The sequence below is a fragment of the Hemiscyllium ocellatum genome, chromosome 21, assembly GCF_020745735.1.
Source record: "Hemiscyllium ocellatum isolate sHemOce1 chromosome 21, sHemOce1.pat.X.cur, whole genome shotgun sequence".
Taxonomy (NCBI): domain Eukaryota; kingdom Metazoa; phylum Chordata; class Chondrichthyes; order Orectolobiformes; family Hemiscylliidae; genus Hemiscyllium; species Hemiscyllium ocellatum.
Genome location: NC_083421.1, coordinates 52,481,603 through 52,504,006, shown reverse-complemented (window position 1 = coordinate 52,504,006; position 22,404 = coordinate 52,481,603). Strand labels below are relative to the sequence as shown.

General features: G+C 39.4%; 1 protein-coding gene across 1 annotated transcript in view; it reads left to right on the top strand.

The window, feature by feature from the left end:
- Nucleotides 1–22,404, top strand: part of cfap77 (cilia and flagella associated protein 77) — a 90,163-nt gene that overhangs the window by 22,199 nt on the left and 45,560 nt on the right. The window contains exon 4 of the mRNA XM_060841223.1: nt 22,098–22,203. Within this exon, the coding sequence (XP_060697206.1) occupies nt 22,098–22,203 (106 nt within the window). The remainder of the gene's footprint in view (nt 1–22,097; nt 22,204–22,404) is intronic.

Here is a 22,404-nt window from a genome sequence, read left to right as displayed (position 1 = left end):
TCTTTTATAAGTAAATTGTTCTACACAAATTTCTTACAATCCTAGTTTCTCCTTATCAATGTTCTCCATCAATTCAATCCGTTGGCTATCTCATATTGTTGACTCCATGGTGGACAGTAGTTCTAAGGTTGAGCACAGGTGTTATGTTGTTCCACCCGAGTTGGACAAATTGCATTTTAGTGAATGTTAGCAGTTACTCAAGTGTGCAGATTATCACAATTGAGTCAAATTGGGGGACCTATGACTTGTAAAACTTTATGGTTCACTTTTGCTTTAATTATAATAACTAAATCAATAATAATTATAGACTGAATTTGAGGCAGCCAATCTAAAAGACAAATTCTGATAAGTCACAAGACCCATTCCAGGTACAAGTATGTTTTCACAAGATTCACAGACTTTATTACATTTAGCCAAACAAGTACAAAAGAAATTATACTCTATAAGAATAAGTGTTTTTATTAGTTGATCTACTTTTGATATCAGTAGTATTTCTGGTGGGCTGATGTTACCACAGGTATACAGCTACCTCTGAATTCACAGCACAGTAAAAATAGAGCCTTCAAAGGCCTTAAAAAATTACCCCACTGGTTTTTGAATAATCAATACTAGATTGATTATAACCAGTGAATAATCAATACTAGACACCAAGTTTAGATTAAACAAAAAAGTTTAGTAACAATCCAGTAACTTTAGCAAAATTGAACAAAGTCATTTAAAGTCCATGATTTAAACCTAGTAACCTTTGTTTTCAGCCCCACTCACACAAAAGACAAATAAAGTTAAAGGAGTAACGTTTCTTTAAAAAAGAAGTAACAAAACTGGTCAGATTACTTAAGCAGTTTCCACAATGCATTGTTTCATAGCTTTCTCATTTGTTTGATTTTCTGAAGATGTCAATCAATGCCACCTGTTCCAGTTCACTGAGGAAGATTCAATAACATTTTATAATTTAATTTCTGTTATCTAAACTTCCAATAGCTGATAATGAGAGATTAAACAGGGAGCTTTCAAACCTTTATACTGTAGCATCAACAACCAAACTCCTTCTCTCTGAAATTCTGAGTTCAGAACAGCTTTAAAAATGCCAGCCCCCTCTCTCTGTTTGATCATCAGTTCTCTCTGACTTGCTGGTACCAATTCTTAGCTACTGATCTCATTAATGACCAAATATCTGCTATCTGATCAAGTATAAGGCCTCTCCTGAATCAACGGGTATAGAGAGAACTTTGTGAGAAGAAACTGTGCAATTAACTTTCAGGCCCAGCCACATGAACAAGTAACAGTCTGTTTTTTTTAAACAAAACTGCTGCTCACAATGCATAGGTCACCTTTTATCTTACAGTTCACAGCTTCAAACCAAAAATGATTTAATAAACCCAATAGAATAATTAAAAAATCAGCAAGGGTTCTAACACTAGACACATGTTCTCTTTTGTTATCTGAAGTTGACCTTCTATATTCCATTTTCTTTAACGCCAAACCATTAAAAAACACCACATATTAATCCTTGCTCACCATTCCATCATGTGCATGATCAGAAATGTCCTGAACTCTAATTGGTTTGTCAACAAATGTATAGCACAAGATCAATCTTAGATTGGCTAAACACTGTATACCCAGATCCTGACTGGTTAGTTTAGAAGTAATGGTCATCATAGTGAAATCACTTCCTACTATTTCCTGCTTCAAAGTCTTTGACATCTTACACATTTTGTAAGATCACCACTGTTGTAACAGCTTGCCTAAATTGACCTGCCGATTTCTTAGATCTTTACAAAATAATGTAGCATTTGTAGGAAAACTTATAATGAAGGGCTTATGCCTGAAATGTCGATTCTCTTGCTCCTTGGATGCTGCCTGACATGCTGTGATTTTCCAGCACCACACTCTCAACTCTGATATGCCAGCAGTCCTCACTTTCTCTAGAATAATTTATATGTCAATTTAGAATATATAGAACAGAATCATAGAATCCTTACAGTGTGAAAACAGGCCCTTCGGCCCAACAAGTCCACACTGACCCTCTGAAGAGTAATCCACCCAGACCCATTGCCCTACCCTATGACTCTACATTTACCCTGGACTAATGCACCTAACCTACATAACCCTGAACACTATGGACAATTTAGTACGGTAACTTCACCTAACCTTTGGATTGTGGGAGGAAACCAAAGCATCCAGAGGAAACCCCTGCAGACACAGAGAAAATGTTCAAACTCCACACAGACAGTTGCCCGGGACTAGAATGGAACCCGGGTCCCTAGTGCTGTGAGGCAGCAGTGCTAACCACCAGTAATGATTTAATACCATTCAAAATGTTCTAACTGATGCATCTAAATATTCTCCAAACCCATCAAAATCTTAACTGAACCCATTAGTAAATTCACAGTAATTGTTTATGTCTAAAACTTGAAATATTCACACAAACTATATGCAAAACCATTTCATATCTTAAATTACAGAACTAAACTATCGTAAAACTGCTGTTTTCTTCATGAAAACCCTTGTACATCAAATTATTTTCACATTTGCTAGACTGCCTTTATGTTAGTTTGACCCATAGAAACAGCCATAAAATCATAAATCCATGGCCTTAGTTTTGAATTCGGTCTTATGACTGTTCTTCCTTATGGAAAGTGTTTTACAGCTAACCACAACCAAACAGAATATAATTTAATCCCTCACTTGCTTAATCAAGGCAAAATTATTCATTGTTAAAACATAAGTCAGTTCTAAACACTAACAGTCTTAGTCACAATTGTAGCCTTATCGCCTGCAGCTCCACATCATTCTCCACCCAACTTGAAGCCAGGCCTGTCAAATCAGGCATGCTTCAAGTCGGGACCCTTCAAAAAAAAGTTACATGCTGTCTGAAGTTAAAACTCCTCAGCATACAAATAATTCCAGATTTCTAACCTTCATGCCCAATTCTCCCTTCATCAACTTCACAACCCTGTCCTTGTCAATATGTGGGGCCAGGTGTTCAACCTGTGAGCTTCCTATATACATAGCTCAGAATAGATACTGTGATAGCTTCATGAGTCATTTGGATAGTAATTCATTTCTTTTCCAAATATTGACTTTGAAACAATTTGGGAAGCTTTAAATGTATACATGCAAACACAGTATAAATATATATTTGTGATTTTGATATACAGTACATCATTGCAGGATATTCAGTATCCTGCTCAGATAATGACGCTTTGTAAAATGTGCTGAAAACAACAAAGGCACTAACTAGTGGCACTTATAGTGCTGATTTTCTTTGAGTGGCACATCCTCATGGTACCTACACCTTGTTATAATGACAGCTAGTTGATGGGATTCCTGCTACACTCAGTATGATCTGGATGATGCCAAGCAGACATTGTCACTGTATTTAGAGCCTATACTGTTCTGAATGGTTACAAACAGTGTATGGGCTTCTCGGATATCTCACAATAGATCTTTAAATCCAAAAACAAAATAATAGGTTGAATAAGCAGTAAAATTATGGTATTCAAAGATAGATACAGGCTACAAGTTACTTATTATTAAAATTTCATAGATAATGTCCTATTTGATACATATTGCCTTTGACCCTCATAAAAAAAGGACATTTTTATTCTGTCCTTTTTTTCAGGATCAGACACAGATTTATTCTCTCCCTGATGCCTGCAGTGTTCAGATCTGCGAGGGTCAGAGAGGTGGGAAGAGTACAATAATAGATAAGATAGAGGTTCCCATGGGACTTGTCCACCGCATACTCTATCCATCAGCTGCCTCTTTCTCTTACCAAGGTCAGCACTAATGAGGATGAGCCAGGGTCTCAGCCCCACGGGATCCTCCAATCAGCTCCCAGCAACGCTCATGTGCTAGCACTTATAAGGAACTGCTTGCATATGACAGAGATTGCGACAGAAAACATCAGCCAAATTACAGACATTTAAGAAATGACACTGTTTCTCCATTCAGCAGCACAAGTTCACATTAGCTGAGTTTAAAACAAAAAGAACAAGAAGATTAAGATCGTTAGAAACTTAACTCTGCCAGATCCTTGCTTTTAACTTGCCATTGATAGACTCCTTAGTAATGTACCACAATCAATTTCATTCAGTGGGTACTTGTGTGAACTTTTCTTATTTTTGAGAGGTGAAATGGCACACAAATTGCAACTTCATATTGATCATTCTTTGTTTTACTAACAACAAATGCAAATGGCTCAGATATGGAATTATTGGCAACTAAGGTGTATAAATAGCTGTTTGTTGAAGACGTTCGCTAGAAGATTGATCTGTTTTGGCCCATTATCGAGTATTCAAGAAGTCCAGAGGATAGTATTTTAATTTGTTAGTCAGCGAGGTCTTAGTGCATTTTAAGACAGATTTCTTGAAGAAATGTTTCTTGTTTTTAAAAATTATATTTAAAACAAATTGAAAGAACTTAACGGCATAGCAGTCAGAATATTAATGAGTAATAGTAGCACATCCGTCTTCTGATTTGAACCACAGTAACCACTTAGATAACAAGAGTACGTGGTGATACAAGGGATAGAAGTAATGACTGCATCAAAAACTGATGCAAACACTCTAACATGCATCAAACCCACATCGTCCCTTTATGTCAAACCACAAAATATGTCTTTCTTATTGGACATCATTGGAAAATTATATAGATAAACCTCAAGGATATGATTAATCTTTTAGTGGCATTATCTGAAAGTACAATATTAACTTCCCACAGGTATGCAGATGACACCTAAGTCAACCACTGCCTCTTTCATTGGCAAACAGATTAAAAAGTGCTTGCCTATTTCAAGGGATTTATAAACAAATGGTGCCACATGTATATATATGTAAATATATTGCTAAAAGCACAGCTGACGGACTAATGTACTAAACTGCCCCTGCACCTAATGAAAAGTGACTACTCCGCATTATTCAGACACACCTGGTTACAGAAATCAGGGTTAAATTGGGGCATAGTTAATAGGCTGGTAGACTCAACAACTAATTGCAAGATATTTTGGACAGGTATAAAGATGTTTTCAAGGGAATCCTGGGAGAAGTGAAAGGAACAGAAATTAAACTTTGATTGAAGTGGGAGGCTTGTTCAAGGAGTCTGAAAGCACATCCAATACTGTACACCATCCGGCCTAAAGTGTAGACAGAACTGGAACGGCTAGTGAACCTGGGAGTAATGGAGCCAGTAACCATGAATGAATGGGCCAGTCCACTCATTCCTGTCTTAAAAGTAGAAGGCATGGTAAGGATTTGTGATGACTTTAAGGCATGCTAGCAGAGAGCATATGAAAGAAATAGCCAGGAGCTACTTTTGGTGGCCGAAGTGGAATCCCAGATTGAGAAGAAAGCAGAATCATGCAAATCCTATGCATGGTATGGGATGCGTCCTATGGAAGGTGCACCAATATCACCCCTTTACTCATGGGAATGGCCTCAATCATCATGGTAGCGGGTTCACATTGAAATTGTGGGATCAGTAAAGGGACAGATGCTACTAGTGGTCATGGATGCTACTCCTAGTGGCCTGAGGTGGTGGTCATGAAGTCGGGATCAGCGGAAGCAATGAAAGACCAACTGTATGAAATATTGGCCAGATTTGGGAACCTTGTGAGTGACAGTGGTCCATAGTTTGTGACTGAAGAATATAAAGAATGCCTGGAAAATCACAGAGTCAGACCATGTGAGATTGGCTCAATATCACCCTGCAACAAATGGCCAGGCAGGGAGATTTCTACAAACCCTGAAGCGTGCCTTAAAGGCTTCACAAGGGGAGCATTCATTAGAATGACAACTCAACAAGTTCCTCGGAATGTACAGGAACACGTCACCAATGACAACTCAGTGCTCACTAAGGTCCTTAATGTTCACCCACCAGCTGAGAATCATGTTTGACTTATTGCAGCTAGAAGAGTCCAGAGTGGTGGGAAAGCGAAACCAAGAGGGACAGATGGCCAGAAGGATGGGAGCCTCACAGTCAGAGATATTTCAAAGAGGAGAGACTTGGGGGCCTGGGGGTTGCTCAAACAGCACTGTTAACATGTTCACTGTGGGCTAGGGATGAACTAGTCTGGTGGAGACATGGTGACCAGTTGGTCACTGCCCCTCAGTAACAGAGGATTTCCCCCAGAACACCTAGCTAGTCCAGATGGGGCCAGAGTGTCAACAAAGTCATGTGTCTCTGAGCCAGAGTTGGTCATACCCAGGAAGGAGACGATAGCATTATCACAGGGCAACAAAAGCCAATCAGAGAGGGACATATCGGTGAAACAACAGGAGTTTCTGGAAGCCCAGGAGACTGCACTAGAAAAGTTCCTGAGACAAAGACACTATCTTCATGGAATTGCCCTCCCCTCAGAGACTGATCATGTCCACATAAACTACGGAAGGGTCGTTTTCTTTGTCCATGTCTTTTTTTTTGTAAATATTTCTGATGATGTATATACTTTAGCTACAATGCCTATATAATAGTTGTAATTGTTAGATGTACATATCTGGTTAAGGAGTGTAATTAAATAAAGGGGAGGAGTGTTATATATGTGGGGAGGCGTGTTATATACGTAGGTGGGTGTGAGCTGCCCCTTTAAGAGAGTAGGTCAGGTGGCCTGGAAATGGGAGAGGCAGTTTAAATCTGACTGTGGAGCTGATGGATGCACCATAAAGTGTTCCCTGTTCAAATTTACTTGTTGTCTACCTTGTGTTCTGTTCGTGGTTCTAGTGAACCAAAAACATAATGCCTTGCTTAACAAAAGACTATTAATCTCAGATTTTGTTTAATCTATTTGCAACCCTGGATCATATTTGTTCCTGAGATAAGCTCTGACTTCAAATTTGTGCATAGAAACTTTTTTTGGTCCTTTGTAACATTGCTTAACTTGCCATTTCAACTCATCTGTGATAGTCTATTTGTGTGAGGCTCTTTGGTATGAGCAACTATAATATGATAAATGTCCTCATCCAAATGGAAAGCAATCTTTAACTAGGGTTCTGAATCTAAGTAGAAGAAACTACAATGGTATGGGGTGTGAGTTGGCTGGGTCAGATTGGAGAATGTTACTTAAAGGGACACTGGTGGAAAAGTTATGGCAAACATTCAAAGATCACATACGTGAACTGCAATAATTGTTCATTCCTGAATGGTGCAAAATTAAAAATGGAAAAGTGTAAAAAGTGTGGTGCACTTATGGAACGAGCTGCCAGAGGAAGTAGTAGAGTTGGTACAATTACAACATCTAAAAGGCATTTGGACAGGTCCATGAATAGGAAAGTTTTAGTGAGATATGCACCAAACGTAGGCACATGGGTCTAGTTCAGTTTAGGAAACCCGGTTGGCATGGACAGATTGGGCCGAAGAGCCTGTTTCCATGCTGTATGACTCTCCATATCTACAACTTTACTATTCCAATACTGGCTGGTCTCTCACATTCTCAACTTTCATAAACCTGAGATCATGCAAAACATTGCTGCCAAATGTCTTAACTTGGAGCAAGTCTTATTCACTTACCTCACTGTACTTGTTGACCAACATTAGTTGCCAGTCAAGCAACATCTTGACTTTAATATTCTCATTCTTATTATGAAATCTCTTTATGATCCTGCCCATTCCCACCTCACAAGCTTCTAACATATCTTTCCCCCTCTAATTCTGTCCACTTGTACATTCCCAAGCATATTTACTTCATTCATGACTTCATTTGCCTAGATTCCAGGCTCTGCAATTTTTATGTTTCTCTGCCTCTCTACCTCACTTTCTACCTGAAGACATTTCTTAAGGCCTGCTTCTTTGTCCAAATTCTTGATCATTTGACCTCATTTATTTCGTGGCTCAGTATCATACTTTGTTTAATAATGCATCTTTGAAGCATCTAGGACATTTCATGATGTTAAAAGCCCTGTATCAATATGAGTTGGTGTTATTTTAATTCAAATTTAACAATTGATCACCATTAACTATTATTTGTGGAAGAGTATTCCAAAACTCTCTCACCAATATACAGTGGAACCTCAATTATCTGAACGTGATGGGCAGGCGCTATTTCATTCGGATAATCGATTATTCGGTTAATCAATTAAATGCTTTTCCTCTGGGGCTCGGAGTTTTTAAAGTCTGCTCACCGTTCAGGAGGTAAGGCAACAAGACAGCGCGCGAGACTCCGCCCAACACCATCCACTGCCCCCGTGCAACCCCCTGCCCCTAACCCTGCCCACACTGTCCCCCTGCCCCAGTGCAACTCCCCAACCCCAACCAACACCGTCCGCTGCCCCCATGCAACACCCCCCCCAAAACCATCTGACATTGCCCCCCCACCCCCCCCACCCCACCCCCTCTCTGAGGCAGCTGGACTGGACATCAACAACAAGACTGCTGCTGCTGCTGCTGCCGCCTTAGTGGGGTAAGTCTCCAAACAGCGCGCGCACACACACACACAGTCACACGCAGACACACGCAGCCACAGTCACACACACAACTTTTTGACAGGTTCCACCTTTGCCCTGTACAGGACAGTGTTGGAGGGATTATTTGGGGAAGGGGGGTTTAGGGTACACCCCTCAGTAGAACTCCAGGGAAGGTTTTGGGGGGGGGGGGGAGATAGGGCGGGAGGTCAGGCGGGAGACGGTGCATGTTTAATCACTGTAAACAAAAGACGTCTTTGATGTAATGTTTCCATCAGGAATCGAGATCTCCTTCGGATAATCTGATTTTCGGATAATTGGTATTCGGATAACCAAGGTTCCTCTGTATCTAGAGGTGCTTCCTAATATCATCACTGAAATGAACTTTTAGACTATGGCACTAGCAAAAGTAATTTGTCTGCTGATAATCTAACTGTTCTCTCAATATCTTGACAAATTTGTTTAAATCATCAATTAGACTCTAAAATTCCAGTGAATAAGACTCTAGGTTGTATACGGTCTCCTTTAAATTTAAACCTTTGAGTCAGGATATCATTGCAGTAAATCTATTCTGCATTTTGTCCTTTTGAAAGCCTGGTGCCCAGAATGAACACAGCATTCCTGACCTAATCAGGTCTCTTTACAGATAGAGACCTCTTTCTTCTTGTGTTCTATTCCTCATAATATACAGGTCATCATTTCATTAGCCTTTTTGCTTATTTTTGTACCTGTCCCTGACATTTAATGATCTAAGTGTATGGATCCTTAAGTTTCTTTGAAGCTCTATTGCTCCTTTCCTTCCATCATTTGGAAAGTACTCTTCAAGTACGATGCAGATGACCTCAAACTTGGCTTCATCGGAATCCATTTTCCACAATTTTTCTCTTTTGTTTAATCTATTAATACCTCTGTAATCTTATGCTTGCATCTACATTTCTACCTATCTTTGTGCCATCAGCAAACTTCGACATGTGGCTGTCTTTCCATCATCTAAGTCGTAGTAAGTGCAGGAAGTGGTTAGTTTAGTTGGCTGGATACCAACAATGTAGGTTCAATTCCTCGCTGAGGTCACCATGACTGCGGCTTGGCAATTCTTAGGTTAAACTCGCTATCAGTCATCTCTCTCCAATGAGATGGTGGGATTTTGGTGACTTTACCTTTACCTAATGGGTGAATAATTAAGATGGCAAGATGAATCTCTATGGGGCATCACATAATCAGAATACATGCCAATTATTCCCACTCTGTCTGTTGTGCTATTTGGACAATCTCCTAGCCAGGTAATAATTTGCCTTGAATTCCATGAGCTCCAACTTTAGCTACAGCATGAGGGTCTTAATTAAATACCTTCTGGCAGCCCAAAGAAATAACATTTATCAACATTGCCCTGTCCATTACTTTCATTATCTCTTCAAAGATTGAAAACATTTTTTGTCCAGTATGGCCTACATTTTCCAAATCAAGAATGCTTTTCTAATCATAACGCCATAAGATATAGGAGCAGAATTAGGCCATTTGGCCGTTGAGTCTGCTCCACCATTCAATACTGGTTGATACGTTTCTCAAACACATTCATCTACCTTGTCTCTGTATCCCATTACCAGTCAAGTTCTATTACCAGTTCTAAAGAGGCATCCCAAGTGTCTCCTATTAGTGGAAACATCATCTCCATGTCCACTAGTTCCAGTATTCTATAAATTTCAATCAGATTCCTCCCTTCATTCTTCTAAGCTCCATCGAGTACAGATCCAGAGTCGTCAACCACTCCTCATATAGCAAGCCCTTCAACCCTGGAATCATTCTTGAAAACCTTCTCTGCAACCACTCCAATACCAGAACATTCTATGAGGCTGAAAACTGCTCACAATATTCCAGATGTGGAGCCCTGCAGAACTTCACCAGTCACCTGCTGCCATCTCAAAAAGACTCTACATTATGCCTACTTTTGCCAGTCATAGAGATGTACAGATGGGAACAGACCCTTCGGTCCCACTCATCCATGCTGACCAGATATCCTAAATTAATCTAGTCCCATTTGTCAGCACTTGGCCCATATCCCTCTAAACCCTTCTGTTCATGTACTCATCCAGATGCCTTTTAAATGTTGCAATTGTACCAGCCTCACCACTTCCCTCCGGAAGCTCATTCCACGCACCATCCTCTGCATAAAAATGTTGCCCCTTGGGTTCCTTTTAAATCTTTCCTCTCTCACCATAAACCTATGCCCTGGACTCTCCCACTCCAGAGAAAAAACCTTGTCTATTGACCTTATCCATGCCCCTTATGATTTTACAAACCTCTATAAGGTCACCCCTCAGACTCTGATGCTCCAGGGAAAACAGCCCCAACCTATTCAGCCTCTCTCTATAGCTCAAACCCTCCAATGCTGGCAACATCTTTGTAAATCTTTTCTTAAACCCTTTCAAGTTTCACAATTTACTTCCTGTAGGTGGGAGACCAGAATGGCACACAATATTCCAAAGTGGAGATTGTGGTGCTGGAAAAGCACAGCAGGTCAGGTAGCATCAAAGGAGCAGGAGAATCGACGTTTCAGGCAAGAGCCCACTTTCTCCATATTCCAAAGTGGCCTCACCAATGTCCTGTATAGCAGCAACATGACCTCATAACTCCTATACTCAATGCTCTGACCAATAAAGGAAACATATCTAGTCAGCCAATCTTCTGTCCATGCTAGTGCCTTGCTCCTAAGACCATGGCCTCTTCTTTTTATTTAGCAGCCTTCAGTGTGACATCTTGTCTGTGGCCTTCTGGAAATCCAAATAGTTGAACGTTTAAGGTGCTCAGTCAAATTTTTAACAATTAACTCTACTAATTTCCCTACAAGACATTAGACTAACTGGAATATAATTCCTTGCTTTCCCTCTCTCGCCTTGTTTGAATAGCAAGGTGACAAGCAATTTTCCAATCCAAAGAAATGATTCTTGAATTGTGACGCATCAACCATGCTCTTACCTTTCCTTGAAAAACCTGAGATAAGGGACATCTCGTCCTGAGGGTTTGTCACTCTTCAGAGCCATTATTTTCTTCATTGCTGTTAATTCGTTTAGATTAATTCTTATGATGCCACATTTGAATAAATATAAATTTGCCTTTTCCTCAACTGCAAATATTGTTGCAAAATAGTTATTCATCATCACTGTCACTTTCTTATTTTCATTTAGAATGTCTCTGTTGTCAGCTCTTAAGGGCACATTTTGCTTTGAACTACCCTGTTTTTCCCAAAATAATTGATATTGATATCTCTTACGGGTTTTTTTGCATGTTCCCATTTTAGAATTATGTAGTTTTACAGCACAGAATAAGGCCCTTTCACTCCATGTATCTGTGATATTCATTGAGTACCTGTCTACTCTAATCCCACTTAGCAGCACTTGATTCGTAGCTTTCTATGCTATGGCATTTCAAAGGTTCATCTAAATATTTTCTAAAATTTATGATGGTTCACACGTCAATCACCCTTTCAGTCAGGGTATCTGAGCCCCAGACACCAACTACACTCTGGGTAAAATTCAATTCCTTAATCCTCCTCTAAATCTGTCCCCGAACCTTAAATCTATGCCTCCTGATTATTGACCGCTCTGTTCTCCCTCATTAGTTTGTACACTTCATCACTTTAGCTATCTCTGCTCTAAGGAAAACAACCCCAGCCTACGTAGTCTCTCTTCATAGCTGAAACACTCCAGCCAGGCAATATCCCGATGAATCTCCTCTGCAACCTCTCTAATGAAGTCACATCCATCCTATCGTGTGGTGACCAGAACTGCACACAGTACTCCAGCTGAGGCCTAACTAATGTCTTATTCAACTGCATCATAACCTCTTTGCTCTTGTATTCAATGGTTCAACTAATAAAGGCAAGTACTCCTTCTGCATTCTTAACCATCTTATCCACCTATTCTGTTGCTTTCAATGTTGGATAGACAGGTTCCTATGACCTTCTGTACTTCCTATGGTATAACAATTCATCATGTACCATTTGCCTTGTCTCTCGGCAATGATTCTTGTTTGAAGAGCTGGTGCAGGCACGATGGGCCAAATGGTCCCCTTCTGTTGTGCAACAATTCTGTGATCTCCTTTTGATTTTCTGTCATTTTACCCCTGAATAAACTTGTCCAGTTTATTGCAGTCACTATCTCATCCTGAAGTCAGCTTTGACTTAAGTCTAGAAGCTTAGTAGCAACTCTTTGTTTCTATCTTCCAAACATAACATTGTACTGTCATACTATAGTCAATATCAATTAAGTGTTTATGTATCATTAGTGGGCTAAATCAAATCATTAGTATGTTCTGTCTTTGTTGGGTTTGGAGCATATTGTTATAGAAAACTTTCTGGAAGAAATCTGCTGCCTTTGTGCCTTGAGTGTAAATCTTGTAGAAGCTTCAATTTATTCAAAACACTGCAGTCCAAATTTCAGGAGAAAATGAGGACTGCAGATGCTGGAGATCAGAGTCGAGAGTGTGGTGCAGGAATTCTGATGAAGGGGTCACGTCCGAAACGTCAATTCTCCTGCTTCTCAAATGCTGCCTGACCTGCTGCGCTATACCAGCACCACAGTCTGGAGACCAAGCTTTCAGCCAGGTTAACTCCTACATTTTCATCCTGTTCAATTCCTCTGCTTCTCATTTCTTTACGTGTGTGATGAAGCTGCTCCTTTAACAAGGTTAAGAAAGTTGAAGTGGAATTAGCAGAGACCCTGCTTGATCAGATGATTGAGTCAAGCGAGGAGCAGATAGATGACAATTCAGATATCTTTAGTTCAGATAAATTAACTGAGTTACAGCAGAAAGATAGAATCATAGAGATGTACAGCATGGAACCAGACCCTTCAGTCCAACCCGTCCATGCTGACCAGATATCCCAACCCAATCTAGTCCCACCTGTCAGCACCCGGCCCATATCCCTCCAAACCCTTCCTACTCATATTCAAACCCTTCATATACCCAACCAAATGCCTCTTAAATGTTGCAATTGTATCAGCGTCCACCACATCCTCTGGCAGCTCATTCCATACACGTACCACCCTCTGCGTGAAAAAGTTGCCCCTTAGGTATCTTTTATATCTTTCCCCTCTCACCCTAAACCTATGCCGTCTAGTTCTGGACTCCCCGACCCCAGGGAAAAGACTTTGTCTATTTATCCTATCCATGCCCCTCATAATTTTGTAAACCTCTATAAGGTCTCCCCTCAGCCTCCGACGCTCTAGGGAAAACACCCCCAGCCTGTTCAGCATCTCCCTGTAGCTCAGATCCTCCAACCCTGGTAACATCCTTGTAAATCTTTTCTGAACCCTTTCAAGTTTCACAACATCTTTCCAATAGGAAGGAGACCAGAAATGCACGCAATATTCCAACAGTTGCCTAACCAATGTCCTGTACAGCCGCAACGTGACCTCCCAACTCCTGTACTCAATACTCTGACCAATAAAGGACAGCATACCAAATGCCTTCTTCACTATCCTATCTACCTGCGACTCCACTTTCAAGGAACTATGAACCTGCACTCCAAGGTCGCTTTGTTCAGCAACATTCCCTTGGACCTTACCATTAAGTATATAAGATCTGCTAAGATTTGCTTTCCCAAAATGCAGCACCTCGCATTTATCTGAATTAAACTCCATCTGCCACTTCTCAGCCCATTGGCCCATCTGGTCCAGATCCTGTTCTAATCTGAGGTAACCCTCTTCACTGTCCACTACACCTCCAATTTTGGTGTCATCTGCAAACTTACTAACTGTACCTCTTATGCTCGCATCCAAATAATTTATGAAAACTTAAAGCAATTGTATCAAAAGGCATACACAGAAAAGGAACCCAAATGTATCCCTGAATGTTATTTTCTTAAAAATGGTGTCTTAATGAGGAAATGATGACCATCACATGTTCAGGCAAATGAGAAATGGAGAGAGGTTCATCAAATTGTATTGCCAGTGGATTATAGAAAGGATGTGTTGCGTGTGGCGCAAGAGCTACCACTTGGGGGTCATTTAGGAGTGAGAAAAACACAAGCTAAAATACAAAAACATTTTTACTGGCCTGGACTGCACAAGGATGGAGTTGAATGTTGCCAGATATGTCATGCATGTCAGGTAATTGGAAAACCACAGACAGTAATAAAACCTGCAATTTTTGTACCATTTCCTGCATTTGAGGAACCTTCTACAAAAGTCTTAATTGATTGCATAGGTCCCCTACCTCAAACAAAAAGTGGGAATCAGTATTCCTTAACAATAATGGATGCATTGGCTAGATTTCCAGAGGCTGTCCCATTATGCGATATCACAGCTAAAAGGGTGGAGGAATTACTCAAATTTTTCACTAGATATCGACTACCGAGATACAAACAGATCAAAAGTCAAACTTCACATTAAAATTATTCAAGGAAGTTATGAACAGTTTAGGAATAAAACAATTCAAAACTACTGTGTACTACCCAGAGTTGCAGGGAGTGCTAGAAAGATAGCAGACATTAAAGACCATGTTGAGGGCTTATAGTCAGGACTATCCAGATGATTAGTATAAAGGAATACCATTTGTGATTTTTGCGATCAAATGCACCAAAGAAGTTGACCGAATTCAGTCCATTTGAATTAGTCTTGGGGCATGAAGTGAAAGGACCATTAAAATGATTTAAGAAGAAATTCGTAAGTCAGAATTCAAAGACCACATATTTGGACTATGTGTCAAATTTTAGGGAATGATTAAATAGAGCTGGGGAATTGGCTAGACAGCATATAAAAGTATCACAGCATACAATGAAAGACGAAGCAGATAAGAAATCAAAAATTCACAATTTTGCCATCAGGGATAAGGTATTAGTGTCACTTCCAGTGATAGGTGAACCTTTAAAAGCAAGGTTTAGTGGACCTTATCAAGTCGAAAAGGAATTGAATGAGGTGAACTACTTGATAGGGACTCCAGAAAGATATCTCACAGAGTGTGTCATGTCAATATGCTGAAAAGATATTTTGATAGGGAAGGAAAGCAAGAAGAGAATGTGTTATTAATTACAATACAGAGGGAGAAACCAAGTTCAGAAGATTCTGAATTGGACATTCCTCAAATTAAATTAGACAATAAGGAAGTTGTCAAAAATTGGGATAAATTATTGAGTTACCTTGCAGAGGAAAATCAAAATGACCCGAAAGAGTTATTACTATCACATGGGGAGACAAGTGGAAATAAGCTGGGAAGTACCATGAACAAATGGCCCCACTAATGCAAAAACAGAAGTAATTAGAGAATTTTCCATACCATCGACAAAAAAGAGCAGTACTATGGTTCCTAGGATTGAGTGGATTTCATCAAAAATTTGTACCAAATTTTAGCATGATGTAGATATAGGAGATGTTGTTCCAATTAAGCAAAACCCTTACAGGCATAATTCTCTAAAGTTGGCACAGATTCAGAAGGAGATTGAATGTATGCTTCAAGATGACGTAATCAAAGTGACTGGAGTTCACCCATAGTAATGGTCCAAAAACCAGATGGTACCCAACGGTTACGTGTGGACTATTGTAAAGTCAGTGCAGTTACAAAGACTGATGCATATCCGATTCCATATTTGGAAGACTGTGTTGAGAAGGTGGAACAAGCTACTTGTATTTCTAAGTTGGACTTGCTCACAGGATACTGGCAGATACCTTTATCAGAAAGAGCAAAGATAATTTTGGCTTTTGTCACGCCAAATGGACTGTTTCACTTTAAAGTCATGCCATTTGTGCCAGCCGCATTTCAGAGACTAACCAATAAGGTCATTGCCAGGTTACCCAACTGAGTCATATATGATGATGACTTCATGATCTTTAGTCACACAGGGACTGAACATTTCCAACATTTATCAGACTTTTTTAATCGACTTCAAAAGGCAGACTTGGCGATTAACCTGACTAAAAGTGAATTTGCCAAAGCCCAAGTCACCTTCCTGGGCCATGTTATTGGACATGAACAAATGACCCCACAGGATGCAAAAACAAAGGTAATTGGGGAATTTCCCATACCATTGTCAAAAAGAACAGTACCACGGTTCCTGGGATTGAGTGGATTTCATCGAAAATTTGTACTAAATTTTAGCAGTGTGGCTGCTCCACTCGCTCAATTGCTAAAGAAAGGCAAGAGGTTTCAGTGGACAGTGGACTGTCAGAAGGCATTTGACAGCCTGAAAGCTGTGTTAACCCACTGTCCCAGCATTAGCCACACCTAATTACGCAAAGCCATTCAAGGTGGCTGTCAATGCAAGAGATGTGGGTGTCGATGCTCTCCAGGAAGTTGAACATTCAACAGCAGAAATATTCAACGGTTAAGAATGAGACTTTGAGCTTGGTGTTGGCATTACAACATTTCAGTGTTTACGTTACCAGTAACATGTCTGAAACAATCATATACACTGATCATAACCCATTGAAGTTTGTAGAGAAATTTAAGGACAAAAATATCAGGCTGTTTAGATGGAGCTTGTTGTTACAGCCATTCAATTTGAAAATTATGCATGCGGCTGGACAAAAAAATGTGATTACCAAAACATTGTCGAAACTCAAATGAGAAATGGAGGCATTTGGTGACAGGAATACAACAGACTGAAACAGAATGTAGTTGTGCATGTTTGCATGTTTATAGTCAATGTAATGTATGTGGATGTTTTCACGTACTATCAATTTAGGTTTAAGAGGTTTTAAAATGAAGCCATCTTTAGATATTGATGGTTCTTTCTTTTTAAGAGGAAAGGTGTGACAAAGTTGTTTCTTTAACAAGCTTATGCAGTCCTTGGCTTTTTTTTCAGACAGGTCGTTAATAACACAGACTACGAAAAGTCTGGGGGTTAAAGGGTTTTAGGGCCAATTTGATAATAGCTAACAGATTAGAAAAAAAACAATGAAAGGGGTGTGGCCAGTTTTTTTTAGCAGTTGTGTGAAGAAAGGCTGCTGGACCCAAAGAAGCAGAATCAGGCTGATACTCTCTCACTCTGCCTTCAATCCTGTAAGAACTTGTGTTTGATTTTACCTTTCGTGCCAAGGGGTGTTTATGGGGATTGTTACAAGTATTTGGAACAGCATCATTTAAGTTGGGATGATCATTTGTGTTTTCAGAGTGGTTAAGTTATTTGGTATTCTGTTTTCTGTTTGTGTTTATTCAGCAATCTTGTAAATAAATTTGTTTTGTTGAAAATTAAGTGGCTTGACCAGCTGATTCTCTCCTGGAATACCCACTTTACACCAATTAGTAAAGTTAAGGTATGGGCTACCTTCTTGAAATGTTTTGGGGGGGTCTGGCCTGGCCCAAAACACATGGAAATTCCAAAATTCCTCTCCTTGCTTTGAAACCATTTCAAAGCCTCACTGGATCAGTGATTTCTTCCTAGCATATTCCTTATATGCTACTCTTCTCTCTTCAATTCTCTTCCTTCTACTCTATCATTAGTGGCTGCATTTTTGCATTTTAGAGCCCCGATATCTGGAATTCCCTATACAGTTCCTTATCCCATGGCATCTCCATTCCTGTTTTCAAATACATCTTGAAAAGCTTCTTCGTTGATTGTGGTTTCATATTTCTATCCTAGAGTCTGTATTTCTTACCCTTTTCTCTTCAAGTTGCAGCTTTTCCTCCTTATAGATATGCACATGGATAGTACTGAGTTGAGGGGTGCGTAGGTTGTTACTATATTTTACATTAGGATTAAACCTCGGCACAACATCATGGGCCAAAGGCCCTGTTCTGTGCTGTATTTTTCTACATTCTATGTTCTATGTTCTAACTTGTTTTCATGTATGTGGAGAATTCTCAGTGTTTATTATTGTTAAATGCTCCATAAACACTCAACCTCCATGATGTAAGTGCTATTGTGATATTTCATGGTATTTTCTGATTAAGATAAAAGTCGTTTTTAATCCATTCACAGGATAACAGTTTCCTTCCCTAAAGGCCATAGTGAACCAGAGACAAAAATAGCTTAGCGGATAGGTGCATAGGAAGATGGACAGATTAGAATGGGTTGGCCTCATTCTGACAGTGGAGGAGGCCAAGTATGGACATGTTGTTCAGGGAGTGGAAATTAAAGTTATCATCCATTTTAATTGCCCCAGTTTTCAAATGGAAACTGGAGGATCAACACCTTATCTTTTGTCTGGGACGCTTACAGCCCAACGGCCTCAACATCGACTTCACCAGCTTCAAAGTCCCTCCTTCTCCAGCCTTATCCCATGTCTAGCCCCATACTTCTTCCTCACCTCCTGGATCTGTTCTTATCTGTCCATTTTCCTATGCACCTATCCACTCCCACCCTTCCCACTGGCCAATTACCGTAGCCCCCGACCTGCATCCACCTATCACCATCACACCTGTTGGTCAGCACACTAGGAGAACCCCTCCTTGAATAGTGCTGTAAAACCTTTTACATTCACCTGAGAAGGCCTTGGATAAGAGTCTCATCAAAAGACAGCACCCTATACAACACAGCAAACTCTCAATACTACACTACAAAACTATGTAGAAACACGTAAGCCTAAACACATTGGATAGGGACATTTGTTAACGTCACTGCTAACTTTATCTATCTTTCAACACCCATCTTTAGTATTATTCCTGCTGCTAATATAACAAGAGTAGTCTCTTGTACCGGACATCTGAAAATCAGAAATATCTTAGGACTGAAAGGATTGACACAAGTGTTTGATAGCAACCGATCCACAGCACTTGTGCCACAACATAACTACTTCAATATTGTGTGCAAGATCATTTTCAAAATACAACTGAGGAATATATCATTGCACAACCAAAATGAATATTTTTAACCTTCTCCATTTTAAGATTTTCCCATAAACCACAAATAATTAAATAGCCAAAGGCCCTCCCACACCTCCGTAATTAGTCACAGTATCCTGTTCATGTGTGTATTGCTAAGTACTTCAATTACCATCCTGCTACTGTCCTTGTTAGTACAGACAGACTGGGCCAGAAGGGAACAATTAGCTGAATAGAAGCATGAGGTGGAAACCTGCATTGTGTACCTGGCCCCAAAGGAACAGCGTGATAGCATTGCACACTTCCTGCTGTGAATCAGTTCGAATGGACCATAGACAGATTTTGAGTTTTTCCATGCAAGTACAAAAGGTGAGCACTGCTAATGTTTTGAATCTGAACATTGCTACTGCAATAACAGTAACTTTTCACATCTCAGATAAGAACAGCACATTAATTCTTCAAGCCCCCTGCATTTTTCAAAATATGCGCATATGTTTTTCTAATATACATCTATAAAAAAGGTTTTCTGAAAATCTTTTCCAGTGAATAGAATCGTGGAATTAAAGAATTATACAGAACCAAAAAAACATTTTCAATCCACAAACCATCAATTAGCTTAAATGTTTAGTCAGATACAATCACCAATTTTCTGTTTGGTCTGATTCTGTCTGTCATTTTATAAAAAAGGTTTTAATTCAGAATTTACATTTTTTTGAGAAATACAGAAAAATATCTGGAATTTTTGACCATCACTAAACAAAGTGTTTCAATATTGGAAGTGAAGCTTAATTTTCAAGCACCAACATGATATATACTTGGATGTTTCTGCTAACTGAGTGCAGATTACCACTCAATCCATGTGTGATGATTATGCTACAATTGTTCCTCCTCCTGCCAGCAAGCTACATTTAGAATAGGGTGCTTCAACACTGTATCATACATCCAGACCCATGCACACATAACCATGCTCAGCACACAGCCTGATATCATCTTGATGGCAATTCTATGTAACATCAGTTTGCATTATTTTAAAGGAATAAGAATTATCCTGGAGTAGTTTCACTGTATAATCTTACTCCTGAGTTCAGTTGGTAGTTATAAATTTTTCATGTTATACAAAAGTAGTTTTTTCATCATCCAGGCCTCTTGGTGAGATTCAAAATACCATTAATCCTGAACATCTGAGATACAAACTAGAAATGCTGGAAATACTCAGTATGTCAGGCAGCAGCTGTGGAGAAAGACAGAATTAATATTAATGATGACCATTCACTTTCATGTTATGATCCCACTCATCTTTTCATGTGAATCAACATTCATCAGAACTGTCACCATTTACCTGAAACATTAACTGTTTCTCACCACAGAATTCTTGATGAAAATAATGACTCCTAATTGCTAATATATTATTCTCAACAAAATACATAGCACAGTATATTTCCCAGTAATAAATTTGATTTTATTCCTCAATAAATATGCATTGTACAGCTTAATTTTCTTGCATGACTGACGTAATGCAAAACAAATTGGGTGGAGAAAACAAGTTATTTATCACAAAAGTAGTTACTTCCACAAAATATCTGAAATCAAAGGTAAAATTATTCTCCACCACCAGCTTCCAGACACCCTGCCATCTAATATAAATGTGTACAAAAATAAAATTAAAATGCTGTGTAACTTTTGTGATAGGTTACAGGAGGTGATTCAAAGGCAATCGCCAATCTCAGAAATTTAGGGGCCAATGGCACTGAAAGACTCTTTCTTGTCAATCATATTATCCAAAACCCTTGCCTGGTCTCGTTTTTCAATATTTATCCTAAAATAATTTCAAATCAGCAATAGTTTTCGTTTAATTTGGGTAAAGAGTAATCCAAAGACTATTAGTTTGTTTCACCTGAGAAAAGAAATTTAAACTTGGAATAATGGTCACACTTTTCTGCACATTAGATTAGACTTACAGTGTGGAAACAGGCCCTTCGGCCCAACAAGTCCACACCGACCCGCCGAAGCGCAACCCACCCATACCCCTACATTTACCCCTTACCTAACACTACGGGCAATTTAGCATGGCCAATTCACCTGACCCGCACATCTTTGGACTGTGGGAGGAAACCGGAGCACCCGGAGGAAACCCACGCAGACACGGGGAGAACGTGCAAACTCCACACAGTCAGTCGCCTGAGTCGGGAATTGAACCCGGGTCTACAGGCGCTGTGAGGCAGCAGTGCTAACCACTGTGCCACCGTGCCGCCCATCTTAAGTAATAAAGCACAGCTTTCTGATAAACACAACTGGAAGAGCTGAGGAGATAAGTAAACATTTGCATTTTAACACTGGGAACACATCATGCAATAATTATTTTGAAGTGAAATGACTGTACTTATGAGGCTAAAATATAACTACCTTATGTAAAATCGCAAAAACCATAAGGTTACAAAATATCTACAGAACCAAAAGAGGTCATTTAGCCCAACAAGTCTATGCCAATGTTTATGCACCACAGGAGCCGCTGTTCAATCCTCTTCATCTAATCTCATCAATATATCCTTGTACTTTTCTCTCTTATGTGCTTATCCAGCTTCCTCTTGAATTCGTAAATGATATTCACCACAGCTGCTCCCTGTAATTTTAAGTTCCACATTCTACAGTAAATAAATTATTCTTGCATACTTATGAAATTTATTAGTGACTATCTTATATTTATGGCCTCTTGTTCTGTTCGTCTCACATGTGGAGACGTCTTCTTTATTAACTGACCTATGAAAATTGCTCATAGATTTTTGCAAGATTTTCCCATTCTTAGATAATGGTTACAAAATCTAACCTATTATGTTTTTCATATAAGAAGCCAGTTTCTGTTTTATTTTTTTCATCATCAGGGAATACATATTTGAACATCCTAATAGTCAATCAAGGTGCTTATTGACTTGTAATGCTTCCCCCCAGGCCCTCAACCCCCATGTTTGACCTACTGGAGAATAAATTCCAGAAGGAATGGATGGACGAGCAAAAAGCAAGAGACCGGATCAAGCAGAAGAAAAAAACCCATCAGGTTTGTTTACAGCCTAACATGTGTTTGTAAATGAAAAATCTGCAGGGCATCTCATAACAAAAACTGGAATGGGACCTAATTTAAATTGGTGTGGAAGAGGTTTACTTACTTTCAGAATAAATTGCAATACAGAATAACTCTAATTGAAGTTTATACTGTTAATAAGAACATAAAAATTATATTTGCTTTTTGTTACTTAAA